Source organism: Pleurodeles waltl, chromosome 1_1 (assembly GCF_031143425.1).
Source record: "Pleurodeles waltl isolate 20211129_DDA chromosome 1_1, aPleWal1.hap1.20221129, whole genome shotgun sequence".
Lineage (NCBI taxonomy): Eukaryota > Metazoa > Chordata > Amphibia > Caudata > Salamandridae > Pleurodeles > Pleurodeles waltl.
The window spans coordinates 210,183,912-210,209,285 of record NC_090436.1 but is presented as its reverse complement, the minus strand read 5'-3'; the positions used below and the strand labels follow the sequence as shown (position 1 = coordinate 210,209,285).

Below are 25,374 nucleotides of genomic sequence, written 5' to 3'. Positions count from 1 at the left end.
GGTTTCTGGTTAACCCTAGTTCTTAACCAGTCATCTGCTGCCTCCCCCAGCTCTCTGGGGTTGGTCAACTTAGAGTCAACTAGATACTGGCGGAGCTTCTCTTGGACACAATTGGTTAGAAGGTGCTCCCTCATAATCAAATTGTACAGCCCCTCAAAGGTACTTACCTTGTTGCCCTGTATCCAGCCCTCTAGTGCTTTTACTGAAATGTCCACAAAGTCCACCCAGGACTGGGTGCTTGCCTTTTGGGTGTCCCTAAACTTGAGCCTATGCTGCTCTGGGGTCAGACCAAACTTTTTAGTCAAGCATCTCTTCATACTGGGGTATGAGTCTGCCTCCTCACCCCTCAAGGTTAGGAGCCTATCCCTCCCAGAGTTATTTTTCGTGTAGGTTAACAATGGGGTCTGCCTTGAAATATTCTTAAAGTGCAGTGTCCGTTGGACAGCAGATAGAATTATGGAGTTTGGGATCTCTGAACTCACAATCTAAAAATATATCTGTTAGTGAAGTTAGTTTTTAGATTGTTAGTTTGAAAATCACACTTTTAGAAAGTAGCCATTTTCTTGCTTAAACCATTCTGTGACTGCCTGTTTGTGGATTCCCTGTCTGGGTCAGACTGACAGTTTGGCTGTTTGTGAATCTACTCTAGACAGTGACACAAAGAGAGCTGGGGTGTAGCCTGCATATCCTGATGAGCAATCTGAGCTAGACTGGACTTTGTTGTGCATTCCTGCTTGAGAAGAATCTCCAAGGGCTTGGACTGAGCTTGCTTCCTGTTTTGAAGTCTCAGGGCCATCAAAGCTTCCTCTGCCAGCACCTGGACTCTCTGCTGAGACTCCTGCCCTGCCAAGTGGTGCCCTATACAGTCCCTGGGCCCTAAAAAGGTGAAGTTGGCAGAACAAGGACTGAAATCCACGCACAGAACACAATGAAGGGATATTTTCAATGCAGCATCTGCAACGCAGCTGATAAACGACCCATCACCCACTTCCTGGCTGAAATCAATGCTCCACCTGCATTGCGGCTGGGAGATCAATGCATCGCGGCTGTAGAAATGACAACACCCATTTGTGGCTGTTGATAAGGATGCAAACCCCACATAGCGCGGTTTTCCAACACCGTCTGAAAGCCACATTACGACCGTGGTGAAAGCTCCACGGTTGGGCTGCCAGCACTGTCACTTTTTCACCACCCAACAGAATGGCGGTCTCAATCCGCCAGGGCAGCGATCGAAGCAGTGCTGCCCTGCAGATTACGATCAGTCTTTCCTTCGTCGATTACATGGCAGTACCACCGCCATGTAAAAACTGACGGAGATGGGGGCATTGCACTGCCCATGCACTTAACAGTCAAAATCGTGACCGGTGCTCCCGTAACCGTCGCACTACAGCATTGCCATCGGCTCAATTAGGCTGTTTCCTGCAGGGCCAAGGAGAAACTTGTTATAAGGCTTGCGGGAAGGCGGCCGCACTGGCGGCAACCTGACCGTAGTGAGTTTTGCGGACAGGCTTTTACGTCTGCCAAACTTATAATCAACCCCTTAGTGAGGCATGTATTTTTTCAAACATAAACAAAATACTAATAAAATTTAAAAAAATATCTAAAACAGCATGTCACCCTAAAATATACACGGTAATGATGTCATTGTTTGACACATGCATGTTTTATTAGCACGTAGAAACATCTAATAAAAAGAAACCGAATGAGTTTCTAACAGCGTGTAGATGGGGTGAAATTGTTGTACATATCCAGGGACATGCCAGTAGCAACACAAATACACTGTAGAATGTTACCAGAGCGCCTTCTTAAAATTATTAATCATTACGACGTTCAGTTCATAGAAACAAGCTCAAATATGAAAATGTGCGTGCATAGTAGTTCTGGCAAGGTTAGAAACCACACAAACCAAGAGAAACTAAATAAAGAGCTGTCTTTAGAACATTAGGTTCTAAATCACACCCAATTTATAATGCGCACACACCCCAACACTATTGGCATGCAAATACTTCTTAGAAGGTGACAAAAACGCTGGCAAATCCAAAGACTAGTTAAGGTGAAAATGTGAAAGAATTTCAGACAAGAAATGTGGGCGATTAAGAATTTCGATCACACCTTTGTGAAGGTCATACATATTTGCAACGTGCTCCAGAAGCTTCTTAAACTTACAAAGAGCACCATGAACTTAAAAAAGGAGCAGACCGTGCTTGATCCCGTGATATCTGGAGCCTTGTAAATCCATGACAAATCTGTTGTGTGCAAACCATAAATACATGAGTCTTTCTGGGACGAAGTGCCATAAACTTAAATTGCAAGTTAAATATGCACAGTTTACCGATATACACCAGATGAGATGGAATGGCGAAGTACCCCTTAAAAGAGTATTACATAAACTATTTCATTTATATTTTCCAAGTTATTTTAGTATGACTCTTCACCCATGTTGGTGCTGTAAACAGGTGGTATTATCTACCTCTGTAAGAATTCGTAAAAGTACTGCTGAGTACTCTTTATAACTTGTAGTATTATGTAAATAAATCTGAGATCCAAAAAGTCCACAATTAATGCCCAACATTGTTAGAAATGTCTAAAGCAAAGATGAAATTGGCTGCTATTTCATCGAAATCACTCCAGTTGTTATTTTAGCAGAAACGGCAGTTTACTTCTGGGAAACGACAAAAGACCATCACCTGACATATACTATTGTCCTGGACTATTAACCTGAAAGTTATGGCAACCAACAAATGAACTACAAGGTGACGACGTTTAAACCCTCATCGTCGGGTTTTATATATTTACTTCCTCCTTTACAATCTCTTTATTTTTACTGTTTGGCTTTTAAGATCTTTGCCTCTAAGATATACAAAACTCTACTCACTTGTTTGATAGTGTTCGATATTCTCCGACTTTAGTTACCATGTCAATTATCTGGTCTAATATTTCCTTACATATAGAATGATGCTTCCTATATCGAGCCTCCACTCGCTCCGCAGCTAATTTATCGTGGAGTTCTAAATCTCTCCGCGCTTGTTCCTCGTTGTCAAGTTTTGCTTGCTTCAATATAGCCTGAATAAAATCAAACAAAATACAGTAAGTTAAATATTTATGAAAACATTTTATTTCATCTTGAACATGCATTGTATTCTCCACTATAATTATAGGTTTAAAGACAAACAAGCAAGAAACATTGCTCCCAGTCTAAAGTTTGAGACGTTATGATGGAGTATTTAAAAAAATTTAAATATACACATATCTTTAAAAATTATGGATAACAGCTTTTCATGGTAATTGGTAACCAAGATTAAGAGGTTTCATGGAGCTCGCAAAACACATTAGCAGATTAGAAATCGGGAAATGGAGTGAGGATTAGCCGAGACACCAGGTTTCCTTTTCCTATGCTTCATGTCTAGAACATTATTCCAATATGGATCGTCCGGGTTCCATCCATTCTTCTCTTCTACAGGGAGCTGAAAATCGATCTCTTCAAACAACACCTTGGACAGCGCATTTAACAAGATGAGGGATCACCCCTGAAAAGTTCATTCCCACCCCTTCTCATCCAGTCTCCTCTGCCCCTGCAGCTCTATCACTCCACTACAGACCAGAAAGTCCTTGTAAGCCACAGCTAGTCAACACTCCCCCTTAACCCGCTTCAGAAGCAGCTGTGCACTCTATAAACTATTTGTAAACCCTCCACTCTAAACCTGTGCATTGATGCTGTATCCTTACTCTCCAAACATCCTCTGCTTGGACTATCACACACAGTGTGCAGCACTCTGTTGCTCTGCAGCTAGGATGGTACTCTATAAGTCAAACATACAGGTGCATTCAAACAATCTTGGACTTTCACTGCACTTAATTTGCACAACACATTAAAAACAAGTTAATAAAAAAAGTGCTAGGGCCCTTCTAAGGAGGGTATTGCAGCGTGCACCATTCATTGCTCCTCACTCCTACAAGTGTTACAATTCAGACTATTCTAGGCCACGCGTTGACTAGTCTGAACTGTCATTTTTAATGTATACTGAATTATTAAACACTTTTGTTTTGCTCATCTCAAATTCAGACAGACAGCACCACCATGTGGTGGACTGTCATTAGTGCACATACTCAGAATTAAGTGCTGGTGCTGAGCACCAGAAACCACTGGCTCAAGTTAAGCACTGCCTGAGAGTATAGTTACCACTGGTGCACCTCGAACAGCATCGGCAAAGCTGAGGAGTAGGATGCACCCTAGTCCTGTCAACTGTTCTACAGCAATAGGTTCAGACAACGTTGATGGAGCGGATGGCCCAGTATTGATGTGCCCTCCTCCGTGGTGTCAATAACATTTGCTTTTATACGTGAATATGCATTTTTTCAAGCATGACAGAATTCGGCATCTGTATATTTAGGGCTAACGGTGGGATTCAAATGTTTGCCAAGAAACATCTATTGGGAATGTGGTGAACACAAAGGCATATTTTTCTTTACAATTGCAACTATGTCTAATGCCTACTGAAACACCACATGTACACTTAATTCAAGTGCTATGAAATGTTGAGTAACTGGACACATTTTGTATGAGAAGCCTCAAAACCCTCAAGTTTCATGGATTGTATTAAGGAATTTATTCTACATGAGTTTTTTTTCAAGAGGAGTAAAAATAGTTACATATATGAATGCACATTTGTGCCATTTCTTCCTCCCGTGGATTGTCGCCAGTGCCAGGAACTCTGTCTTTGCACAGATTAATGGGCAGACTCTTAGGGACATCTGTGATTTCCTTACAATTCTGAAGTGTATGTGAATCAGCCAAGGACAGCTACAACTGAAACTTTCTATATTTTTGTAATTGTACCCGGAGTTGTAAGATGCTCATTTAAAAAAAAAAAAATCAAAGCAGTAAAATGTTGTGGCAATGGCCAGGTATCTTACCTACAGTTAATGTTGTATTATTTGGGAGGTAGAAATCTTGCTAACCATCCTCCATTGAGTCTCAGCTGAGGAACTGGGGTTCTATCTGAGCCACCTACCTTGTGAAATGTATCACATAAAGCGAACTTTAAATCTTGCTTGCAGATAATAAGTGAGAGCAGATGTCTCCTCAAATGCCCTTATATTCAATCTTCTGGGGAGAAAAAAAGCACCACTGACATTAATGTTTTGTTTTTTGCATTTTCCTCTTGCATCGAAATGTTTAAGTGACCTAACATTTTTGCTGTGAGCATCAAATGTCAGTCCCTGAATGGGGATGCTCCTTTCTTGCGTTTAACCAGGTGTTAAGCATACTAATGGAACTCCCGAAATGGTGGTAGAAGGGCAACCTCTCTGCGCTTTGCCTCTACTCAAAGACACTCTTCATCAAACCAGTCTCCACATTTTAATTTTATTTATGAATTATTATGTGCCCTCAACAGAGAATCTATTAGATTTGCAAATTCTCTAACTTTTGAACCCATCAGATAAGCCCTTTGATGCTCATTAATACACTGGGTTTTGTCGCAGATTCAAGACTCCCCAATGTAAAAATCCAGATATATTATCTTTATGTAATGATTTACTCCAAGTCCTTGTTTTCATTTCAAAGTTATTTACCAATTTTAACTATTTTTTCTGGAACAGATCTAAAGCTGGGCATAAATGCAAAATGTCATATGGTTAACCATTTAGGTTTAGTCAATAAATCAAGTAAACTGGCATTGATAAGGTCCCCACTTGTAAATATGTATTCATCATTCCAATTTCTTGGTTCCGGAGAAACACTTAGATTGCCCGCTAATATTTCAATAGCTGTGCAGTATAATAAATGCATCCTCATCAGTTCTGTGATGAAAGTTGACATTGCTTGGTCATTTTGGGTCTACAGCTGACATACAATACACGAATGCTTTATCCTTATTGCCATTTTATGACACTTTCATGATGACGTGCTAAAAGTATTCAGAAGTGATGTAAGTGAAGGATAACAGAGCAAAGGTTTAACAAAACATTTCCAATTCCCAGCTGTTTTGTCCACCCCTACTCCAAATGCCCTTACGCCTCACCAGACATATATTGTCAAGTAAGCAGGTACAAAACTAGTCGATAAACCTTCAGCCACGAGTACCCTACTCAGTTTAAAGACACTCCAGGAAAGTCATGTAAAACTCTGACAACCCCGAGGCACCCCAGTCTGTCCTGTTCTTGTGCATTGATAGAAGAAGCAGAGGAGCAAGGAGAATGCTTTCAGTTGAAAGCTGAAATATCAATAGAACTGTTGCTGCCTGATAGTTTATGGTCGCTTAATAAAATTGATGAGGCAGAGAAGGATGCATCATTCCACACCTCTGGTTTATTGCTCAACTACAAAAGTGGCTAGTTCAAGGACATTGATTTCACAGGGCCTCATTGCAACGTTCCTAGATGCAGGAATCTCAATTCTGCCGGAGTCCGTTTAACTAGAAGGATACAGAATTAAGGGGGATTCCAAATGAACCCCAAGAATCCTCTGAGGAATTGCTGCATGTAATCCATATTTAAGGGTTCAACTTCCTTATTCTCCCCCAGGGATTTAATCTGTTTTGAACAAGTACTGTATTGACCTCATAATTTCAAATGAGTGAAAAACGGCAATCACTGGCATCTGAAACAAAGTGCACTTAGAAGTCGGAATGCGTCCAGGTCTCAAGAGAAAAGAAGGTGTCTTCTGCCTTCAGTGACACTGAAGGAATTACAGTATCTCCTGCTCTAGGTCGCCATCATCATCATCAAGACAAGTTCCATGACTTCCAAGTCCATTAGAAGCAACACCTCATATGTGCCACGAAACTAACAACCTCATGCAAACAGTACCACACCAGTAGACCAACCAATACCAGACTGGAGGATGAAAAAGGATTTACATCTACACACCTAGAATGTGGAATAATTCACCTGTCAAAGTCAGAATTGTTCCAACCACCCAGCTCTTCCAAAACAAACTAGACACCGCTCTTCAAAAAACACAACTGTCCTACACAATAATGGGAAATTTTAAAATCTGATGCTTGACTATAGAAACATGTAAGTACAGTGTTTTCTTGCTCATGCTAACTCTGCTCACTGAATGCACCCATCTCCAGCTGCGGCAACCCGTCCCTTATCAGTCGAGATGTAGATTTTGCAAACTAGCCGGTCAGCTAAAATGTTTAACGTATTGCCACTTTTGAAGGCCATGTAATAAGTTGGATGAAGTCAACTATGCACCTACTCGTATTGTTGCTGAGACTTTAATCATGTGATCGATATTAGAAACTCCCTGTAATACAGTATAAATGTGCATCTTGGGGAGTTTGTCTCCATATACCAATAAGGGGGGAACCTCTATCTGGTGCACTTTGTGATGCGCCAAATATTATGCTCTTTTGCCATAAAACACTTCAAAACTCCTCAAAAATGTGAGACAGAGTTTTGTTCAGCAGCAGGAACCCACTCATTACCCAGTTCTTGTGACTGACCTTGGGCAGTATGCCAGTGACCTTGCAAGCTGACCAGTACTCTGCTGCTGCTCATTTATGTTGGTACTTTTTCTACACACATTACATACAAACATACCTTTATTCTTAGGAATCAAATTGCAGTAAGTGGCCGGACCATGAGGCGGGACAAACAGAACATTATCCACACAATGCTAGGTTAGAACATGGGCAATGTGTGGAAACCAGCAATGAACCTAACTTTGTGGGGGAAAAACAGAGGTGAATATAGTAAACAATAATTAATTATTACCGCATCTCTATCGAGTGCATCCTGGAAATCTTTCAGTCGTCTTTCCTCATATTGTTTTTCTCTGAAAATCCTGTTCTGCCATAAGACATTCTTTTCATGCCGAACATGCATCAGCTGCACTGCGATCCGGCGCTCCTGCTGGGATTGCCTCATCAATCGATTGATGAGCTGCTCCTCCCGGTAAGCCTCCTGATAGACAAAATGGCGTACATGAAAACTACATAATGGGCTTGCTGGCATATACGATGCTAAACCAACACAGCAGAAACCAGTTACGTAGACTTTTTTCTAATTTGTTATCCAGAATATTATCCTTGACTAAGAAGCTGCAATCATTGTTAATTTTCCCTATATTTGTGTCCTCTCTTTTTAGAGGTATCCAGTGAGCCCACTGCACAGTTTTCTGATCTGATCAGAGTTGACGCACAGAAAGGCCCAATGCGTGAAAAATGAACAGTGCAGATTGTCAGCTATCCCTCTCGTTTTAAGCCAACTAGGTATATAGGGGAATAGGATATAGAGATTTTGAGGAATGCTGTGCAAGACTAATTCAGAACACATTTCTTGCTGCAAAAGATGTAGGAAATTAAGTAGGTCCACAAACTGATAGACTGGCCAAGTAATGGAATGGAGCCTAGGCATTGAAAAGCAGGTTTTTTCACCATAATCTACACCTTCTTATTACAGAAGTTCCTGGCAGACCTACCCATAGAAGGATAAATGGGCCCCCCAGGCAAAAGCAGGCCAGGCATGTGAAATGTAGGGGACCGAATTGTGCTACTGAAAGAATGTGCTCCTGTTTTATTATCTTCACAGTTGAAGCTTAAAAAGGCATCAGACAAATGGAACCTGAACCTGAAAGCATCAGATTGCCTTTTGCACTCATTTCGTTAGAACAACGTGTATCTTCTCTCCTATATCTTATCTTCTGCTCTCTGAAATACAGTGCCCTCAGGAAGGTGTATGGCCCAGGCGGTCACGCAGCAAAACACAATGAATCACAATATCACAATAAAGTGATAATAGGAGAAAATTGATTGTATTAGGATATTCAGTTGTTCATGTAATGGTATTATGATTATTGAATAAAGAATAACACAGTAGAGGTCAATGCATTTGAATCAAAGAAGAAAATACAGTTTTTCATCTGATGTTATTGTGGCTTGAAATAAGTGTGAATGATTGAGACAGGTGGTAGAGTTTCTCATGTTCTTAAATAGGTGGGTGAGGCTTAAGGGAGAGAGTAGTGTTTTTTTGGAGTCCGTATTCCTACTGTGAATTTCTTAGATTTAGCAAACATGCTGAATAACATAAATTATTATGTATATGGGAAACGAAAATAAGTAATTGTGCAAATAAATTATGAATTTAAGTTATACATTTTGATTTGTACAATTTATGTAAAATGTTCCTTTATGAATCAACTATGTTACAATTGATATAGACAATGGGATACTTCTGAGTTATATATGTAATCTGTAGAGTTAACTGCTTGTAGTTTTTTCTTAGGTACTGAGCTCAGTAACATAAAGTATGATGACACATGAGATAACATGGGTGTAGAGAGAGGATAGATGTAAGGCATGTAGAAGTTAAAATGCTGTACTAAACCAATTAGTTAAAGGCAGGGGATTTGCAAGATTTAAGACAATGAAGCATCAGTTGCCTCTGCTGTTGAAAACGCAAGACCTGGTAAACACATCCATCAAAGGGATGCTGGATCAATGCATCAGCAGGCCTTCCCTATTTAAGGCAGTCTTTTCAATACACACTTTTTCCACCTGACACTACTATGGGTGTTTGTTTCTGAGAAGAAGAAGTTCTGACTCAAGTGCTCTCAGTTTTTCATGGCAAGAACTTTTTACAGAAATGCTCCGCCCATGTGTCAGTGTATTTTAAAAATGGTGGGCTGTCTGCTAGAGTCCTGGTCGAGGAAAGAGGAAAAAAGAAAAAAGAGCCTCCAAGGGTAGTTTTTTGTACAGAAAGGCCTTCCTTACCAAAATCTATCCAGACCAAAGCATACACTCTCGCACTATGGTGAAAGGGTGGCTATGTAGGTGCTAGACAGCGTAAAGTGTGCCACCTCATGGAGAGAGTAGAAGTGTGCCATTTCTTTGAAAATATGGCGCAGTTCTGCTCTCTTCAGATGAAGCAGAGCAGCAACTTTGTGGGTCTGCATTGCATCACATTTTTGTAAATATGCCCCTTAATGGCAGGTTTACCAAAATCGTAGCAAATCTTCACCCCTAGAAGTATTTCTTGAATGGGTACAAATTTGCGACTTTTTTTTAGAATTCATCAACCTTGGCGGTAATAGACTTGGAAAGCTATGCCAGACTCAGGTTTCCAGGCATACTACTGGTAATCAAACACACAAAAGGCGTTGAGGCGCAAATAGCATAACCACTGCCAATTCCTTGAGGCAGTACTCCAGATCATTGTTTTTCACCCACTGCGCAACTCTAGGTAGAGGGCTTGATCAAGGATTTTGCAGACTGAATAAAGGCAGACAGGGTGGTGGAGGACATTGCTGTCTTTACTCTGCTTGCCACATTTGGAGCGGTCTGCCAGCCTAGCAAACATCTCTGTACATTGACATGAACTGCCGTCATGGCATTTCCTGTTAACGTAGGAAAGGGTTAACGGACTGCTCTGTCAAATATGATGGCTGGCAGTTAAACTTTTCCAAAGTGTTTTATGCTTCAAAAACAAACTCCCAAAGCAGGAGTTTGTTTTTCAAAAATAAACAAAAACTAACCCCCCACACCAGATATCTCCAATGGTGTGGAGGGTCACTTTTCTTTTCTTACTGTCCCTGACAGTCAGTAAAAAGGAAAAGAATCAGCCATCTGATCATCCACTCTAAACAGGGCAAACAGTCGGATGGCTTACTACTGATTGCCTTTCCTCCGTCTGGCCGTCGAAAGACGTTTTAACTGACAGAGTAAATTTTACTCCACTAGTGTAAAACCTGTGGTCCACCCGACTCAAAATCATGTGGGGGAGCTTGAGTTTATCAGACAGGGTTTGTCACAGTAGCAACAGATGCCCTGTCTACCAAACACTAAATCAGCCACAGAGGCCCATCTAATACAATCAGTACTGATCTTTTCCCTCGTGGGAATAGTCCATCCCAAAACCTTGGTCACCTGACACAATCACCCCGTGGCCCAATGAGGTTTTAGTTGAGAAATTTGAGATTCACACCCCGACTCTCACTGACTAAGCTACGCCACTGTGGCAGCTTAGATCTTTCACCAGGATCTAAATAAACCCTATTTCCTAGTGTTGCTGCAAGTTAAAAGTTAAACAAGCAATACATTAAAAGGTTTGCACCACAGTGTATAATTATCAAATCGACTTGTATACAGTTCTCCACCTACCTCTTGCATCTCATGAGCTTTAAGTTGTTCCACTAACATTTTGCGTCTCCTTTTCTCCCGCTGTTCCTGAGCAAACACATCTTCTTCCAAACGTTTCTGAATTTTTTTAATGTATTCATCAGTTGAATCTGGCTTGACCAGATCAATAGTGGTTGTTCTTGGAGACAATTTTCCTAAAACTTTTGTTTGAATACATCTACGAAAGAAATAATTCAGAAAGATAAAGTTTTCAGCAAAAACTGGAGACTTAACTTTTAACTAGCAGATGTAGAAAGCATAGACCAGAGATGTGTTTTAAAAAAAAGAAATCATATATACATTGGCACATTCTATAATATATTTACTGATTTCTATAATGAACAAAATAGCCACCTCGGGGGGGTTCCAGAAAAGTAGGGCAATATTGGAAAGCATATTCATGAATGTGCAAATGAGTGAAAGAATACTATACTAAGGTGCCTTGAGACAAAAGATTAAGTACCCTATAGTCATAGTAGACAGGATGTGTGTGCATAAGGCAAAAACAAAGTAATGCCTAAAAGGGAGAACAATCTTTCACCGGATCACCCCTCATCAGCCAAGCGCTTGCATCCAGTGGCACAGTGAGCCTGGAACCCACGTCTGGGCATACCCGGCGCACATAAGGCGACAAATGCAAAAAGAACAGATGATGGACAGAATGCTGAACAATTTAAAACATTCACCCCCCGTCATAGATCTGGGCTTGAATCTGTTTGTTTTTTTGCACAGTGTGCCACCCCAGTTTGGACCCAGCCATGCGCAAATCAGTCTTGGCCCTGATCCCCATTGGAACAGCCCAGCCAGAACTGCCAGGCCCTGCCTGATGAGGGGGGAACCCTGAAACGGGTCCCATGATGCTTGTTTGAGCATCAGGGAGGACCTGGCCTGGCAGTTCAGACTGGTCTTTTCCCATGGGGATCAGGGTCAAGACTAATTTGCATATGGTTGGGTCCAAACTGGGGTGGCATGGTTAGACAAAAAAAAAAAACAATAGGTGTATATTTATGTTCAGGGTTGTTATGAAGGTACTCGTTTAAATGATATACAAACAGCCCTGTATGCAGAGAAATACTTTCTCAACAACCAAGATAATGTTGCTTGGGGTGCTTTTATATGCAATTTGAAGTATTTTTACCACTAGACATAGGCAGGCGGATTAGGAATGAGAAGCCATCAGGAATGTTTGTGGATATGCACAAAGTGGCAACTTCATACATTTTCACATTTCCAATGGCAACACTCGCACCTGCTTCAGTGCCCAATCTCCTCATTGAAATGTAATACATATGTTACAGTTATCGAATTATATGATTGTTAGTGGATTGTTGGTTCAAAATTCTTCAAATCCTGATTCAGTGAATCAAAGTTTTGGAGAACTGAAATCGGAATAAAAAAATAAGGAAACCTTTCGTACCCGTTTCTGTTCTCTGTGATGGGAATTCTTCTCATTGACGACCAATAGAATTATTCCAGCGGGATCCTGGAATACTCATCCTCTAAACTGTCAGCTCTGTAGCCCTCACAATTCCCTTCAGCAGGAACAAACTTCAATGCCATTTGAAGCTTTTTGAGACAACTACTGACTTCTCACTTATTCATAATCGGAATCCCCATGCCAAAGAACTACAATTAAATTACAACTGCCTACATTTTGATAATGCAAGCAATGCAAGATACTGTAAATCTTTCTGTTCCCAGTTTAGAAACTGAAGCTCTGTCCTGGATCAGAGTAAGAGACAAAATACTGTTTACTTTTGCTTAGCCTTTTATTTTTATCTTGGTAATATCTCAAAGCCTGCTTAACATCTACTATTTACATAGACTGCTTTGCTGGAGCTGTTGGATTAGCGAAAAATACAGGAAATGAAGTGCATGGTTTAAAGAAAAGAAGTCAAAACACTTTTTCTGTAAAAAGTGTCCATTGCGGCATCAGTATTGGCTGCTGAAGTAATTTGTCCCTCTTTGAGGATAGCTTTAGCAGTCTCTATTTAGTCTCAGGGGTCGAGCAATGTTGCAATGTTATGCCAAATCTGGTAATCATAACATCCCAAAATTTCCAGTGCATTGGCTGCTTTAGTAGAGGTTGCTGTCACTAAACTACTTCTTCATCCCAGATTATCAATACGTCTACTATCATTGTCTGGAGGACTAGAGGATGGTGTAAAGATGTTCTTAGACCTCCGCTGAGCTGTCTGTGTTATCAATGAGTCCAGCTTCAGATCTTGCTGAATCTGAGGCTCTGTACTTTTTTCTCCTGACATAGTATTAAAGCTGGAATGGTAGCAGGTGTCAACACCTTCAGGCTAGACAACACCACGGATTGGTATAGGTCTTATAGATTTTCAGGATTATTTCTTAAAGTCATAAAGAAAACATAGCTTTTCTACTGATGCCATTGGTAGGGTGAACATCTTGACAGCCCTTTCCATTAAAGAGTGAAAGCAGATTATATCATCTGACGAATCTGGAGGACTCGACTGGTTATTATCTTCCTTAGGAGTGAAAGTCATTTCCTTGATTACTACGTCTACTATCTCTTTGAACGTTTTCCATCCTCCTCGTATGTATCTGAATATATATATTTATAAATATTTACGTTACCCTCCATGTCCTCATGAGTTGGAGGGACAAGTGGCTTCCTGGCTGGTCTGGGAGATGGTTCCCCTGGAGGTGAAGGGAGTGGTGAAGGTGCAGGTAAGGGAGGATGTTAGATGGCAAAGGGGCAGGTGGATGAGGTGGTGGGATAGGTACAGCAGGTCTTTTTGGTTGAAGAAGCGACCTGCGGGATACTTTTGTAGGATTCTTCTGAAAGTTTCCATCATTTGTTGCAATGTATTCATAAAAGTCACAGATACTTAAGACACCTATGACTTCCTGCTGTATCAAGTAGGTACATAGGAATGTGAATAATGAGGAACATAATCTTGCTGGTAACCATATTCATGCAAAATGTCCTCCTCATCCATTGCATCCTGAAAATCTTTGACGTAGTGTACAACCAGTTATGTTGGTCTGTATGCAGTGTGTGATGCCAAGTCACTAGCATCCTCTTCCTGCGCTTATTCCAGAATTTATCAATGTTGTTTCCTTTAACGTTGGAAAAACAGGTGTAGTAAGTACTGTTTTCAACTGTGCCCTCGTCGACAGTATTGACGGTGTTGTTGATATCGTCATCAATGGTGTTGTCAATGGATAAGAAGTCGTAGGTTTTGCTGTTGACATCGTCACCAAAACCATAAGTGTTCCTGACAGCACTAGGGGAGGCACAGAAGGTGCTGCCATTGACAGTATGATTGTCCTCAACGATGTAGCTGTCAACAAGGTCCTTTCTATGGCTGTTGCTGATGGAGTGCTGATGATTTTTTCCCCGTAGTAGCAGTGTAGTTTTCTGTGCAGACAAAGAATCTTTTTTCTGAATTGTTTTCCAGCTCCAGGTTTTCTTTGTGAGGAGATAGCATCAAGGGCTATACCAAATAAGTCAAATTCAGGAAACTGAACAAGTTACCTTTTCAGTGCTGCCTTCATGGAAGTGCTTGGTGGAGCATTTTTCACAGAAGCTCCCCTGATGAAGGGGTATCCACCTTAGAAGGAGGGAAATTCTCCTTTTCCAGCAAATATACCACATTTTCCTAAAAACAACTAACAGTACTTTGGTAGCTGAAGACAGAGCAAATTCAGTCCTGGGGTAGAGCAAGAAAATAAAAAAAACTAATTTCACTGAAAGATTAGAGCAGAGTTTTGCCTACGGTCTCCCTCACATGACATGCAGTAGAAATCTGAGCTCTGGTAGTCTCTAGGGGATTTAGGAGAGCTGACACGTTCCCCTCATTGGCTAAAATTCAGATTGCTTCAAATGAAGTGGATGTGCTACTAAAAAAACACTGTTGTTCAGGGTTATGGCCACTTTAACAGCGTTTACTGCTACTTAAAATTACTGAAGATTCCCAACCTGTTAATGGGAAATGATTTAAGCATGTCAATATATGAACAGTCCAATGTTGGAGGAAAACACATATTGAGTGTCCATCCTTTTTGCTAATCAATGTTTATTAAAGCTGGCCTGATTGACAAAAAAATATTCTGCCCTAATTACGAGAGGCACATAATTCCTGATGCGGCCTACATTTCCTATTATCTAGTGCATCAAGATTTACAACTGTTGCCGGAAAACTGCAGCTCCCAAGTTTTTCACCGCAACATTTCACCTACTCAGGCCTGGTGAACTGTCCAGTGAAAAAAGGCCCAAGAACGAGATCACAGATTCACGCATGCTATTCTACATTTCTCAGGGGCTGTCTCGAATCCTGTATTCCTGCATTCCCGAATTATAGATGGATGTGAATCAGTACTTGCAAGAGGAGGAATAGCAATTCAGTATACCACCTCCCTTTGCAATGGGGTTTTAGAAGAGCACACAAAACAATGAGTTACTGCAAAAATAGGAAAGATGCAGTTTCTCTAACAAAGAAATCACTTAACAAGGGCTAACATATTTGCCTCTGGCTGAACAGAGTTGGGAACCTTAGAGACAGCTTCTCATTCTCTGGCCAAACTTTGCAAAATACTGTTTAGAAAAAAAAAAAAACATATTGCATTTTACATTTTTTAATACAAAGTCTTCTAAATATTGGAAATGTTTTGCATGAGATTGATTTCTTTTAATACAACACTTTGAGTATACATTCATTGTATTTAAAAAAAAGTTTATTTTGCATGCACATAACACAAGCATTAGCAAAGTCAATGCAGGCACTGGGCTACTGGTGTTGCCAATTCTTGTTTGTTTAGAAACAGTGGGAGGACTTGAGTTAAAATAGTAAATGTATCTCCTGTGATATTTTGGGGAAGATTGAACTTCCTCAAATATTCTAGGGCAATAGGCTAGTGTGAGGAGTCATAAGCAGCAGGAAGAGAGCGGACAGATAGAGAGCCAGGAAAGCTATGCACTCTCATAAAGTGCTAAAATAGAAATTATAAAAACACTTCCCTGATATCAGCAATTGAAAGATACAAGTTAACCAATCAAAATGTTTGTAAATAAGTTATTATTCAGAGGTGGGACAAAACCAAGAATAGGGAGCAAAGTCAGTAAATCAGAAGCATCAAACAATGATAGATAAGAAGGCCATCCAAGTCATTAGCAAATGGCTGACCCAAAGGCCACGCTATTTATTATAGACAATAGCTCTTGGACAACATACAGCTAAAACTAACTGTAGGTAAGAGGTACAAAAAGATTCTGCCAAGACCGGCTATCTCTGCTTTTATATTGAGGAGGATAACAGAATCTTGTTCTTATCAACATTTGTATGTGTTTTTAGCTTCTACCCAAACATTTTGTTTAATGTCAAACTGATTAGAGCATTAACACATTCAACCTTCTTTGGTGCACAATCAGAAATTCTTGTTCAGCCAACTTCTTTTGTACTGTGTGCAGCAATATAACGTTTGTTCAAACACACTTCACTTTAACAGTTTCAAACACTAGTCGTAACATGTCCTCAATGTACTTGTGGGGCAGCTGCATAAGATTAAGTTAGTTATCCAACAATTACCTTTCCGGAGACTGGATGCTGCTTGATGGACTGTCTTTCTTCTGCTGCTTTTCAAACTTCATAATCTCAGTGTACACATCCTTCAGAAAACAGCACAAATATTTCTTTAAACAAAAGCAATTAAAACATTGACAAAATTGATGGACAGCATACTTTGGAAAGTGTCATGTGTGTCTATGACCTTCTATAAGCCTAGTGCATAGTATTCTTCCAATGAGAGTAATGAGTGTGGTGCATTATGTGCAGCTTAAAAAGGGCATTCTGCACAGCATGACCACCTTAGATTGTTACAGCCATTATTTGATGCTCAAATTGAGCAGCATCCATATCAGGCCAAGTGACAGCCTTCAGAGTTGGAAACTCCAAATGTCTACTTCTTTCCCAAAGAAATTTGGGCCTGTACAAAGCCATTTTACAGTCGTAAATCCTGTGATTCCCTCAAATGACAGGGTTTGCGGCCACAACATGGCTATTTCCTATGTAGTAAACCCATTTTACAGTTCAGTAACTGGCTACTCAATAGAAAAATGGGTTTTGAAACCCATAACAAATAGCTATTTGGAAAAGGAGTGTTTAGGGTGTCCCTTCCAAATAATCGTTAGATGGATGTATCAATGTTTTGCAACCATAATCTAGTCACAAAACATTTAGAAGCTATCAACTCGCAAGTTAGAATGGTAACACATTCGTAAAAGGAAAGGGGTCCAATTCCCCTTTCTGAATGCAAAACTAAAATTGTTGGGGAATATGCAGTGGTACAGGGGACTACTTACAACTCTCAAACAGACTTTAAGAAAGTAATTAACTTTACTTTTTAAATGCAGTCCCATTATCTTTAAGAAAAACGGGCTGCATTTAAAAATTAAATGCGACCACAGACATAGTAGTCTCCTGACTCCACCAGGCCACCACATCAGTGATGGTATTCAATCAAAGTGAGTCGCAATCCGACCTACATGATTAATATTGATGTGGTAGGTAGCATTATGAACCCCCGCAATTCGGAATTCTGCAAACCCTAACTAAATCTTTTAGTATATTGGTTAGTTTGCAAAATTATTTTCAATTTGCAAAATGTTGGTGCGCAATTTGTCACATCACGGGAGGTAGGTTTGTAAGAGATTTCTAAAGACAAAGGAGGTAGAGTATTTTGTCCACTAGAAAGGGGAAAAGGAGTTCTCATATTGGACTGGCTGTAATCCTGAAAGCTCTATCTACGACTCGGGCCTTCTGAGTTAGGGGATATGTAGGGAAAGTGTGTACTGAGCACAGCAAACATGTGTGCCACAAAAGATGGAGAAAATTGACAAGCAACTAAGTGCAAAATGCACCTTGATTTAAAAACCATGCACTTGTTTACTGGGAGCTAGAGCAACTGCCCACCTGTGGTCAGGTTTTTTCAAACCAAAGAGCAGCCAGGAACATGAGGTTGAGAGGTCATTTCCGAGTCAATTGTTTCTCTTGGTGGATACGTGTGCTGCTGCACAGAAGGCTGAAAATGGCATTTAAAACTTTATCTTAAGGACACAATAGCTCCCCTTCAGTCCAAGTGACTATAGGTAATAGCAAAACTGTGGATAACCAGAAGCTATTTTCGGCTTCTGCTAGAAAAACCCATACACAATCCCTTGGGAAACAATTTAGGACATTTTTCAATGTGTCTTTGTTGTTTTTTTCAAAGAGGGATAGCCAATGCAGGGAGCAGGGCTGAGTTGTGCTGCAGTGGTTCCAATGAGAAGCTGAGCGTTAAGCGTGGGTTGCGCAGCGGCAGTGAGAATGAGCTGTGAAGGCTGCAATGCGGGCTTCTGTCGAGGCTGCATAACACTGCATTGGTTCCAATGAGGCACTGCGAAGAGCTGCGTTGGCTTGCATCGGGCTGCGTCAGTTTTGATGTGACCGCAGCTGGCCTGGCAGAACACGTTTATCTCCGCTTCCAAGAGTTCAAGACTAGAGGAGCATCACTTGGGGGAGTTAGGTCTCACAGTGGAAGAGTCCAGGATCCTTTTCTGTCCCTAAGGCTCTGATCTGGAGGCCAGCCAACAAGACCTTGGAGTGACTCTGGTGGTTCTGGGTTGTAGATGCAGGACCAGTTCTTCTCATTCGGGCATCAGGGCAGTAGAGAAGTCATTCTTGCAGCAGAGCATCACAACAGTCCTTCTTCTGAATCTTCCACAGATCCAGAAAAGTACACTGAAGAATTGGGTCTGAAGAGCCAATATTAATACTCAGTGCCAGCTTTCAAGTGGGAAAAGCTTCTAAAGTCCTCTCCTTACAGACATGTCTGGAATTTACTGCCTTCGAGCCCTGGCTTATCTGGGGGCATGATATACTGGTGTGAAACTCTTTGTTAGTGTGTTGAGGCAGAGTCCTTGTGATGTGCAAGTATGGTAGGTGACAGCTCCTCCCTCTCATCCTGACAGAGATGGCCCATCTTGCCAACATCTATTCCCCCTTTGTCTCACTGTATGGGAGTAACACACAAAGAGCAACTGCCAGCTACACCTAGTCGTGAGACCCAAGGTAAAGGTTGCAAGCATCAAATGATTAGGACAAGAAAATGCTAACTTTGTAAAAGTGTCACTTTCAGATATGCGATTTAAAATTCAATTTAACATTAAAGAGGGTTTTAAATTAAACTTCTTTAGCGGCCAAACTTGATTTCCTACTTGCTCCCAAATTAAAGTTCCCACTTATTAAATATAATAAGGGAATACAATACTATCCTATGGAGAAGGAAGGCCTCACAGAAGTGAAAATGCATTTATGAGATAAGTAAAACTTAAAAGTACATGTCAAACCTTTTAACTACACTGCACCCTGCCCTGGGGGCTGTTTAGGGTTAACCCTAAGGGTGACTTAATTGTATTAAAAAGGAAGGTTTGGGCCTGGCAAGGGGGTTTTCTTGCCAGGTTGAAACAGCAGTTTAAAACTGCACAAACTGGCTGCAGTGCAGGTCTGAGATATGTTAAAGCCTATTTATGTGGATGGCACAATTAGTGCTGCAGGCCCACTAGTAGCATGTGATTTACAGGCCCTGAGTACGTGCATTACCAAGTAAATTGAATGTGCCAGTTGGGTATAAGCCAACTTTACCATGTTTAAAGAAGAGAACACAATCAGTGGAAACTGTGCAGAGTCCTAGGACCAACAAAAATGATTCAGCAAAACCAGGAGTAGTAAAGCAAAATGTTTGAGGGAAGACCATCCTAAAGCTGACAGGTCTAGCAAGACACAAGGGTGGGAAAAATGAATGTGTATCTATGCATAAGTTACTTTCTTTTCAATATGTACTAGGACTTCCACAGGGGCCTTTAAATGGAAAGGAGCCTAGAGTGTCAAAATCTTCAATGATGTTTAGGTTGCAAAGATATACAATAATAATGAGCAGGCTCTGCTAACCTATGCCACTGTGCCAGTAATGAAACTCTTGACTGGTACTGAACTACACAGTGGTGTAACATTGTTGCTATAGTCCCTAGAATAGCAAGGAAATTAGTCTCACACGTCAGATGACCAACCCTCCCCCTAATGCTTTCCCTTGCCCCATCTCTTTGCCTTTTCCTCATGTGTTATATATCTTTTTGCTCATCCTCAATTTCTCTCCCTATGTTTTTGTTTCTTCCTGCCTTCTTCTCCCCACCATCTCCTGCCTTGCAGGTCCCCTCTGCCATACTTGCATGGAGGATGGTAAAGTGCTTTCTCTGCAGACCAGTGAAGTTAAAAAAAGGAAAGAAAGAGCTGGTAAAATGCTACAGGACAGAATCCTCTTCCAGGATATCCTTGGTGCAATGTTCATGCCTTTGGTCTAGAAGTCCCACACACAGGAGGCTGACTGGAGAAAAACAGGGGAGCATCTACTAAATGTGCCTAATAGCTAGACATGATCAGAAAGGGGAGACATAAAACAGTGCTTCTTAACTTGTGTCGGGGACTCCTGGGGGGGTCCATAGCGCATACTGAGGGCATCCTCAGCTGCTAAGGAAATTAAATATTAATAGATTACTAAAGAGTATATAAATAAAGAAGCAAAATGTGCAAATTAAAATATTAAAACGTTCCATTAATATTAGGGGTGGGTGGTGAACTGCGCTCTGCTGGTGAAGGTTTCAGTGTTTTACCCACTACATGCTCCGCTTAGAACACGGAGTTTGGCAAAAACTACGGCTTCGTCGCGTGGTGGAGTTTAGCAGCCATCCTTCTGAATATATAAATATGTGTCAGTTTTAGAAAGTAACATTGTTAATCACAACCAATAAGTTCCATTATATACTACTAGTTCCACTATATACTACTAGTCTTTTGGCGGGTCGCTTTGTGGGAGGGGCTTTTTGTCCACAGGAGTGCGGTTGCTGCGGGGTGATGCAATGGGATATGTGGTCACCACTTTGTGTTTTTTTCGTAAGCAAATCCCTGCCAACAATGTTTTACAGTGCTCTGTAATTAGTCATCAACAAACATGTGAGATGCATGGACCTCCAAATCACACCAATATGCTGACTGCTCACATGTATGCCTAACATTTTGATAGCAGCATAGCAGGCATGCCTCTTGCATAAGTGCATTGCCATGCCAATGCATGTTGAGGTGACTCTGTCCGACAGTCTTTCTTTTATGTCTCTGCCCCTAGCGCTCTTCCCCTGAAAGTGGCAGTATGTCCCCCGTCCCCCATCCACTGCCAGCACCAGTCAGAGGTCGTGCGCCGGAGGTCAGCACGTGAAACAACTGACCTGTCCCGGACACAGAGGTGCTCAGGCTGTGCCACCAGCGGAGGAGAGGGTGAAGGTGAGTGAGCTTCAGCCACGCCCAGCACCGTCTGAGAAGGAGAGCACTGAAACAGCACAGGTGGGGGTGGCATGGAAGGGAAAGGCGAGAGTTATTGTTTTGTGGGGGAGATGGTGTAACAGACGGGGTGAACCTGCCAGTTTGTCTGTCTGGGGGCAAAAGAGACATGCACGTGGAGTAGAGTAGTAGAAATAATGGCTGCGTGTATTGAGTCCATTATAATCTTGTGCGTGCCATCCATGGACAGTGTGGCGATATACTTGCCAGTCTCTGGAGGTTTATTGTGGAGTTTTATTGTCTGTCACTCTCTGTGAATTCATTGAGGCATCCTCTTGGGGAGAAGGGTGTTAGGAGACATCCTCAGTTAGACACTGCTGATGTGCGCTCACAGTCTCACTCACCGGAGTGCACTGTAGTTGTTTTGTTTGCTAAGCAGCGCCGTGGAACATAATTCTGCCGCTTGCAGAACCCTGGGGAATTCTGCTGAGTTTTTAGTTAATTCCACGGAATTCTGCGAAGTACAACTCTGCGAGTTCCAACCACCCCTAATTAATATGAAAGAGTTTCAAACTGGAGGCTGAAAATTAAGTTAGTATTCTCAGATTGATTCGTGGGAGCAGTGAAAGTGCATCAAACAGAATATAGTATGGATAATGTGTTGCTCAAATTTAGAGACGCTCCGACCTTCCTATTAAAATTGAAATTTTGATTTTTTTATTTGCATATTAAATAAAAGCTTTAATTTTTGTACGTATTTGTTTGATTAATGCTTATTTCTGTATTTTTGTGTACTGTTTTGTGGTTCAAATCACTGAAAATGCTTAGGTCCTGATCCAGGTTTCCCCTAATAACGCAGTGGGGTCCCCAGATTCCAATGATGATTCAGTGGGAGATCATGAGTTCCAATAAAGGTTAAGTGGGGGGTCAACAGGAGTCAAAAGGTTAAGAACCACAGATATACAACAATCATATGGCTGCCTGCAGCTTTACAGCTGCAATGCTATAGCCCGAGGTAATGCTCTCTTCCTTTACCACTACCTACTATTTTCTGTGGGGCAGCGACAAGAGAACATGCATCCCCTACTAGGATGGATATCAGTTTTAAGAGGTGGTGTGCATACTTGCAGGAGTGGGCTGTAGCGGAGGAATGCAGACTATAAAAAGGTGTGAGTAGACAAATACACGGAACATGAATTGGAGCCTTAGGCTGAGATGTTGGAACGGTTGGTAGACGAGGCACAAGAGAAGGGGAGCAACATTCCAGTGCCCCCCTGAAGTGGTTGTGTAGGTTTGAGTTCTAACTGCAGATTGTTGGGTGTGCGAGCTCCGTAGAGTGGCCGTTGAAGAAGATATACGCAGGGCCTGCAGGCCTGGGCTCAATTGGTATACCCTTTCGTTCATAAAGATGTGGTACGATGGAATCACCTCCCCTCGACACCCACCTCCCTACCGCCCCCTCCTCCCCACTTGTCACTAGTAAGGGGTCCATGGGATCGGTGTATTTAATCGCTGGAGTAATGCTGCAATGTTACGCTGCTGGCATGTTAGTATTGTACATTTCTTTATTTTGAAAACTTGAAATAAAAACTTTTTAAAAAAAATACAGATGTGGTATGGCCCCAGGCTATTCCCCTTGCTGTCTCTTTCCATCTTCCCATTTAACTGGACAGTATTTTCTGAGGATAAAATGAGCTCAGAATATACTATAAAGTCACTAAGGCAGGCTGCCCTCTTGGTCCCTTTTGACTTTGATTGCATCATCTGCTTGCCATGTTTTGAGGGCGACTGCTGCCCGATTCACGTGCAGTCGGGTACTGCAAAAAACATATTTTACAAAATTACACCTGGTCTGTATGTTGTTGTTAATTTTCCATCCACTCGTAAAAAATTTTTTATTAATTTAGGTGAGTAAGGGTTGCCAGTCTGATTCTAAGAGAGGTGATAGGTGCAGCCTGTGTCATCCACCACGATGCTTTGTCCCTACTTTCTATCTTCCAAACTGGCAGATGTCACCCACAGACACCATTATAGAAGGGAGAAATAGAGACTGCAGGGCAATGTGGCTGACCTCTCAGTCTCGGAAATATTTTTAGGGTGGTATCAGATTTGCCAGAGATGGTGTTGGCACTTTTGAAAACGAAATCTGGAAATTACGAGAACCTGAAAATGAAACAAACTTTTGCAAAACTTTTTTTTCAGAAGTAGGTGTATGGAGACACAGATGGACAATCGTCAACCATCATGTGTGTGTCTACTTAACTCTTGTTGCTAGAGTTTTGCAGTTTAGTAGCAATGTTAATAGGAGATACTGTAAATCAACTCAGTAGTGCTTATTTCATTCACCCAGTGGTGCCTATTTCATTCACAGTAGATGAATATAAGGCTAAGGTGGCAACAGCAACACAAGTGTTACTGGTGCCCACTTAGTGATGCTTATTTCATTCCTCCTAAAAGAAGCTTGCAGCAACACAATTCAACCCTGCCATCTCCAGGTTGCCTTCAGATAACCACAATAGCAACATTGACTACTGAGGTACCTTAACAACCATATCTGCTGTTCGAGTGTGTCTTCTGGTAAACTGGTTTATGGCATTATCACACCAGTTCCAAAAATAATCTGTGTGCAACCAGCAACTGCCCTTAATGTTTCTATAATAGCTCAGGTTCTTTATGCACAGGTTAAAGAGGTTTGTGTGTAACCTGCTTGCATGTTTAAATAACCATTAAATATCTATACGTGCCTGCTTCGAAGCACTATGGATAACAATCCCGTCAGATACTCAAATCCTAAAATGAAGCAGTCACCTCACAGCTGGGGCCGATTTAAGATTGGAAAGTGGGACCAGGAGGTGAAAAGATTGACAGAATGAGGGTGTGTTGAGAATGCTGTTCACACCAAGCATGTTCTGGGTGTAAAAGTAGGATATGTTACTGTTTTTAAGTTTGTTTTTATACAAGAGGAGCACTGTAAAGTTCACTACAGCACGTCTAATATTACCACAAACATTGCCTGCAGCAGGCATTGATGTGTGGGGATTCCCCTCACAAAGCACACACATAGCATGTCTTAAAACATTCAGAGTTGCCTCGTACTGCAACCGTGGACCATTATAGTAAGTACTGTGTTCACAAATATGGGTGACTTCCGTTTTGGTGCCTGGAACCTTTTTCTGCTGTCCCAGTGCTACACTGACAAGATGCTGAGGCTCATACGGATACTTTTATCTGGAAAAAAATGTAAAGCTGAATCACTACGTTCACAACTCGGAAGCAATGACAATAATTCTGACTGCTAATGAACAACACAGATGAAAGACATAACAGTGTTTCAGAATTCCCATGACCCAAGACCGAAGCATTTAATCTCTGAGTGGGTGAGAAAAGAGACCGATATGAAGTGTAGTTCTCAAACAAGGGACGACGTGATAAGGCTGTTTTACAAGGAAGGGTTTTATAGCAAGAGCATAGGGAAGAGTAAGAAATCTGGGGACGAAGTCATGCCCACTGTGCTACACTGGAAAAGCACAAAGCATAGTAAATGGAGCCCGATCTGCCTAAATCAATCTCTTTGCATGCTGGTAAAGTCAAATAAGCAAGTCCTGCTGACGTGAAAACTGAAGGGCAGAACCCCTGTCAGCTGAGACAGAGGGTACTGAACCCTGGCGTTGCGGAATCCTCATAGACAAGATAGTAACACACGAACGTGCCAGTGTCAGGGAGCATGATAGTTTTTTAAACATGAATCACATATCACTGTCACTAGATGGCAAGAAAATGGACTCACACTTTTGCTTAGGAGTACCAAAAATTGTTAACACACCGGAGAGCAGATGAGGTCCAAAACACAGTGTCTGTCCAGTGAGTTACATAAAGAAATCACAAAGCTGCTTTTACAGGTCCTTGTTAGA

General features: G+C 41.4%; 1 protein-coding gene across 3 annotated transcripts in view; it reads right to left on the bottom strand.

Moving 5' to 3' along the window:
* Positions 1 to 25,374, bottom strand: part of SPEF2 (sperm flagellar 2) — a 736,330-nt gene that overhangs the window by 614,980 nt on the left and 95,976 nt on the right. For all 3 annotated transcript variants that reach the window (XM_069220893.1, XM_069220901.1, XM_069220907.1), the window contains exons 6-9: positions 16,685 to 16,764; positions 11,109 to 11,304; positions 7,726 to 7,914; positions 2,876 to 3,063 (exon numbers count right to left, since the gene is read on the bottom strand). In XM_069220893.1, the coding sequence (XP_069076994.1) occupies positions 2,876 to 3,063; positions 7,726 to 7,914; positions 11,109 to 11,304; positions 16,685 to 16,764 (653 nt within the window). The remainder of the gene's footprint in view (positions 1 to 2,875; positions 3,064 to 7,725; positions 7,915 to 11,108; positions 11,305 to 16,684; positions 16,765 to 25,374) is intronic.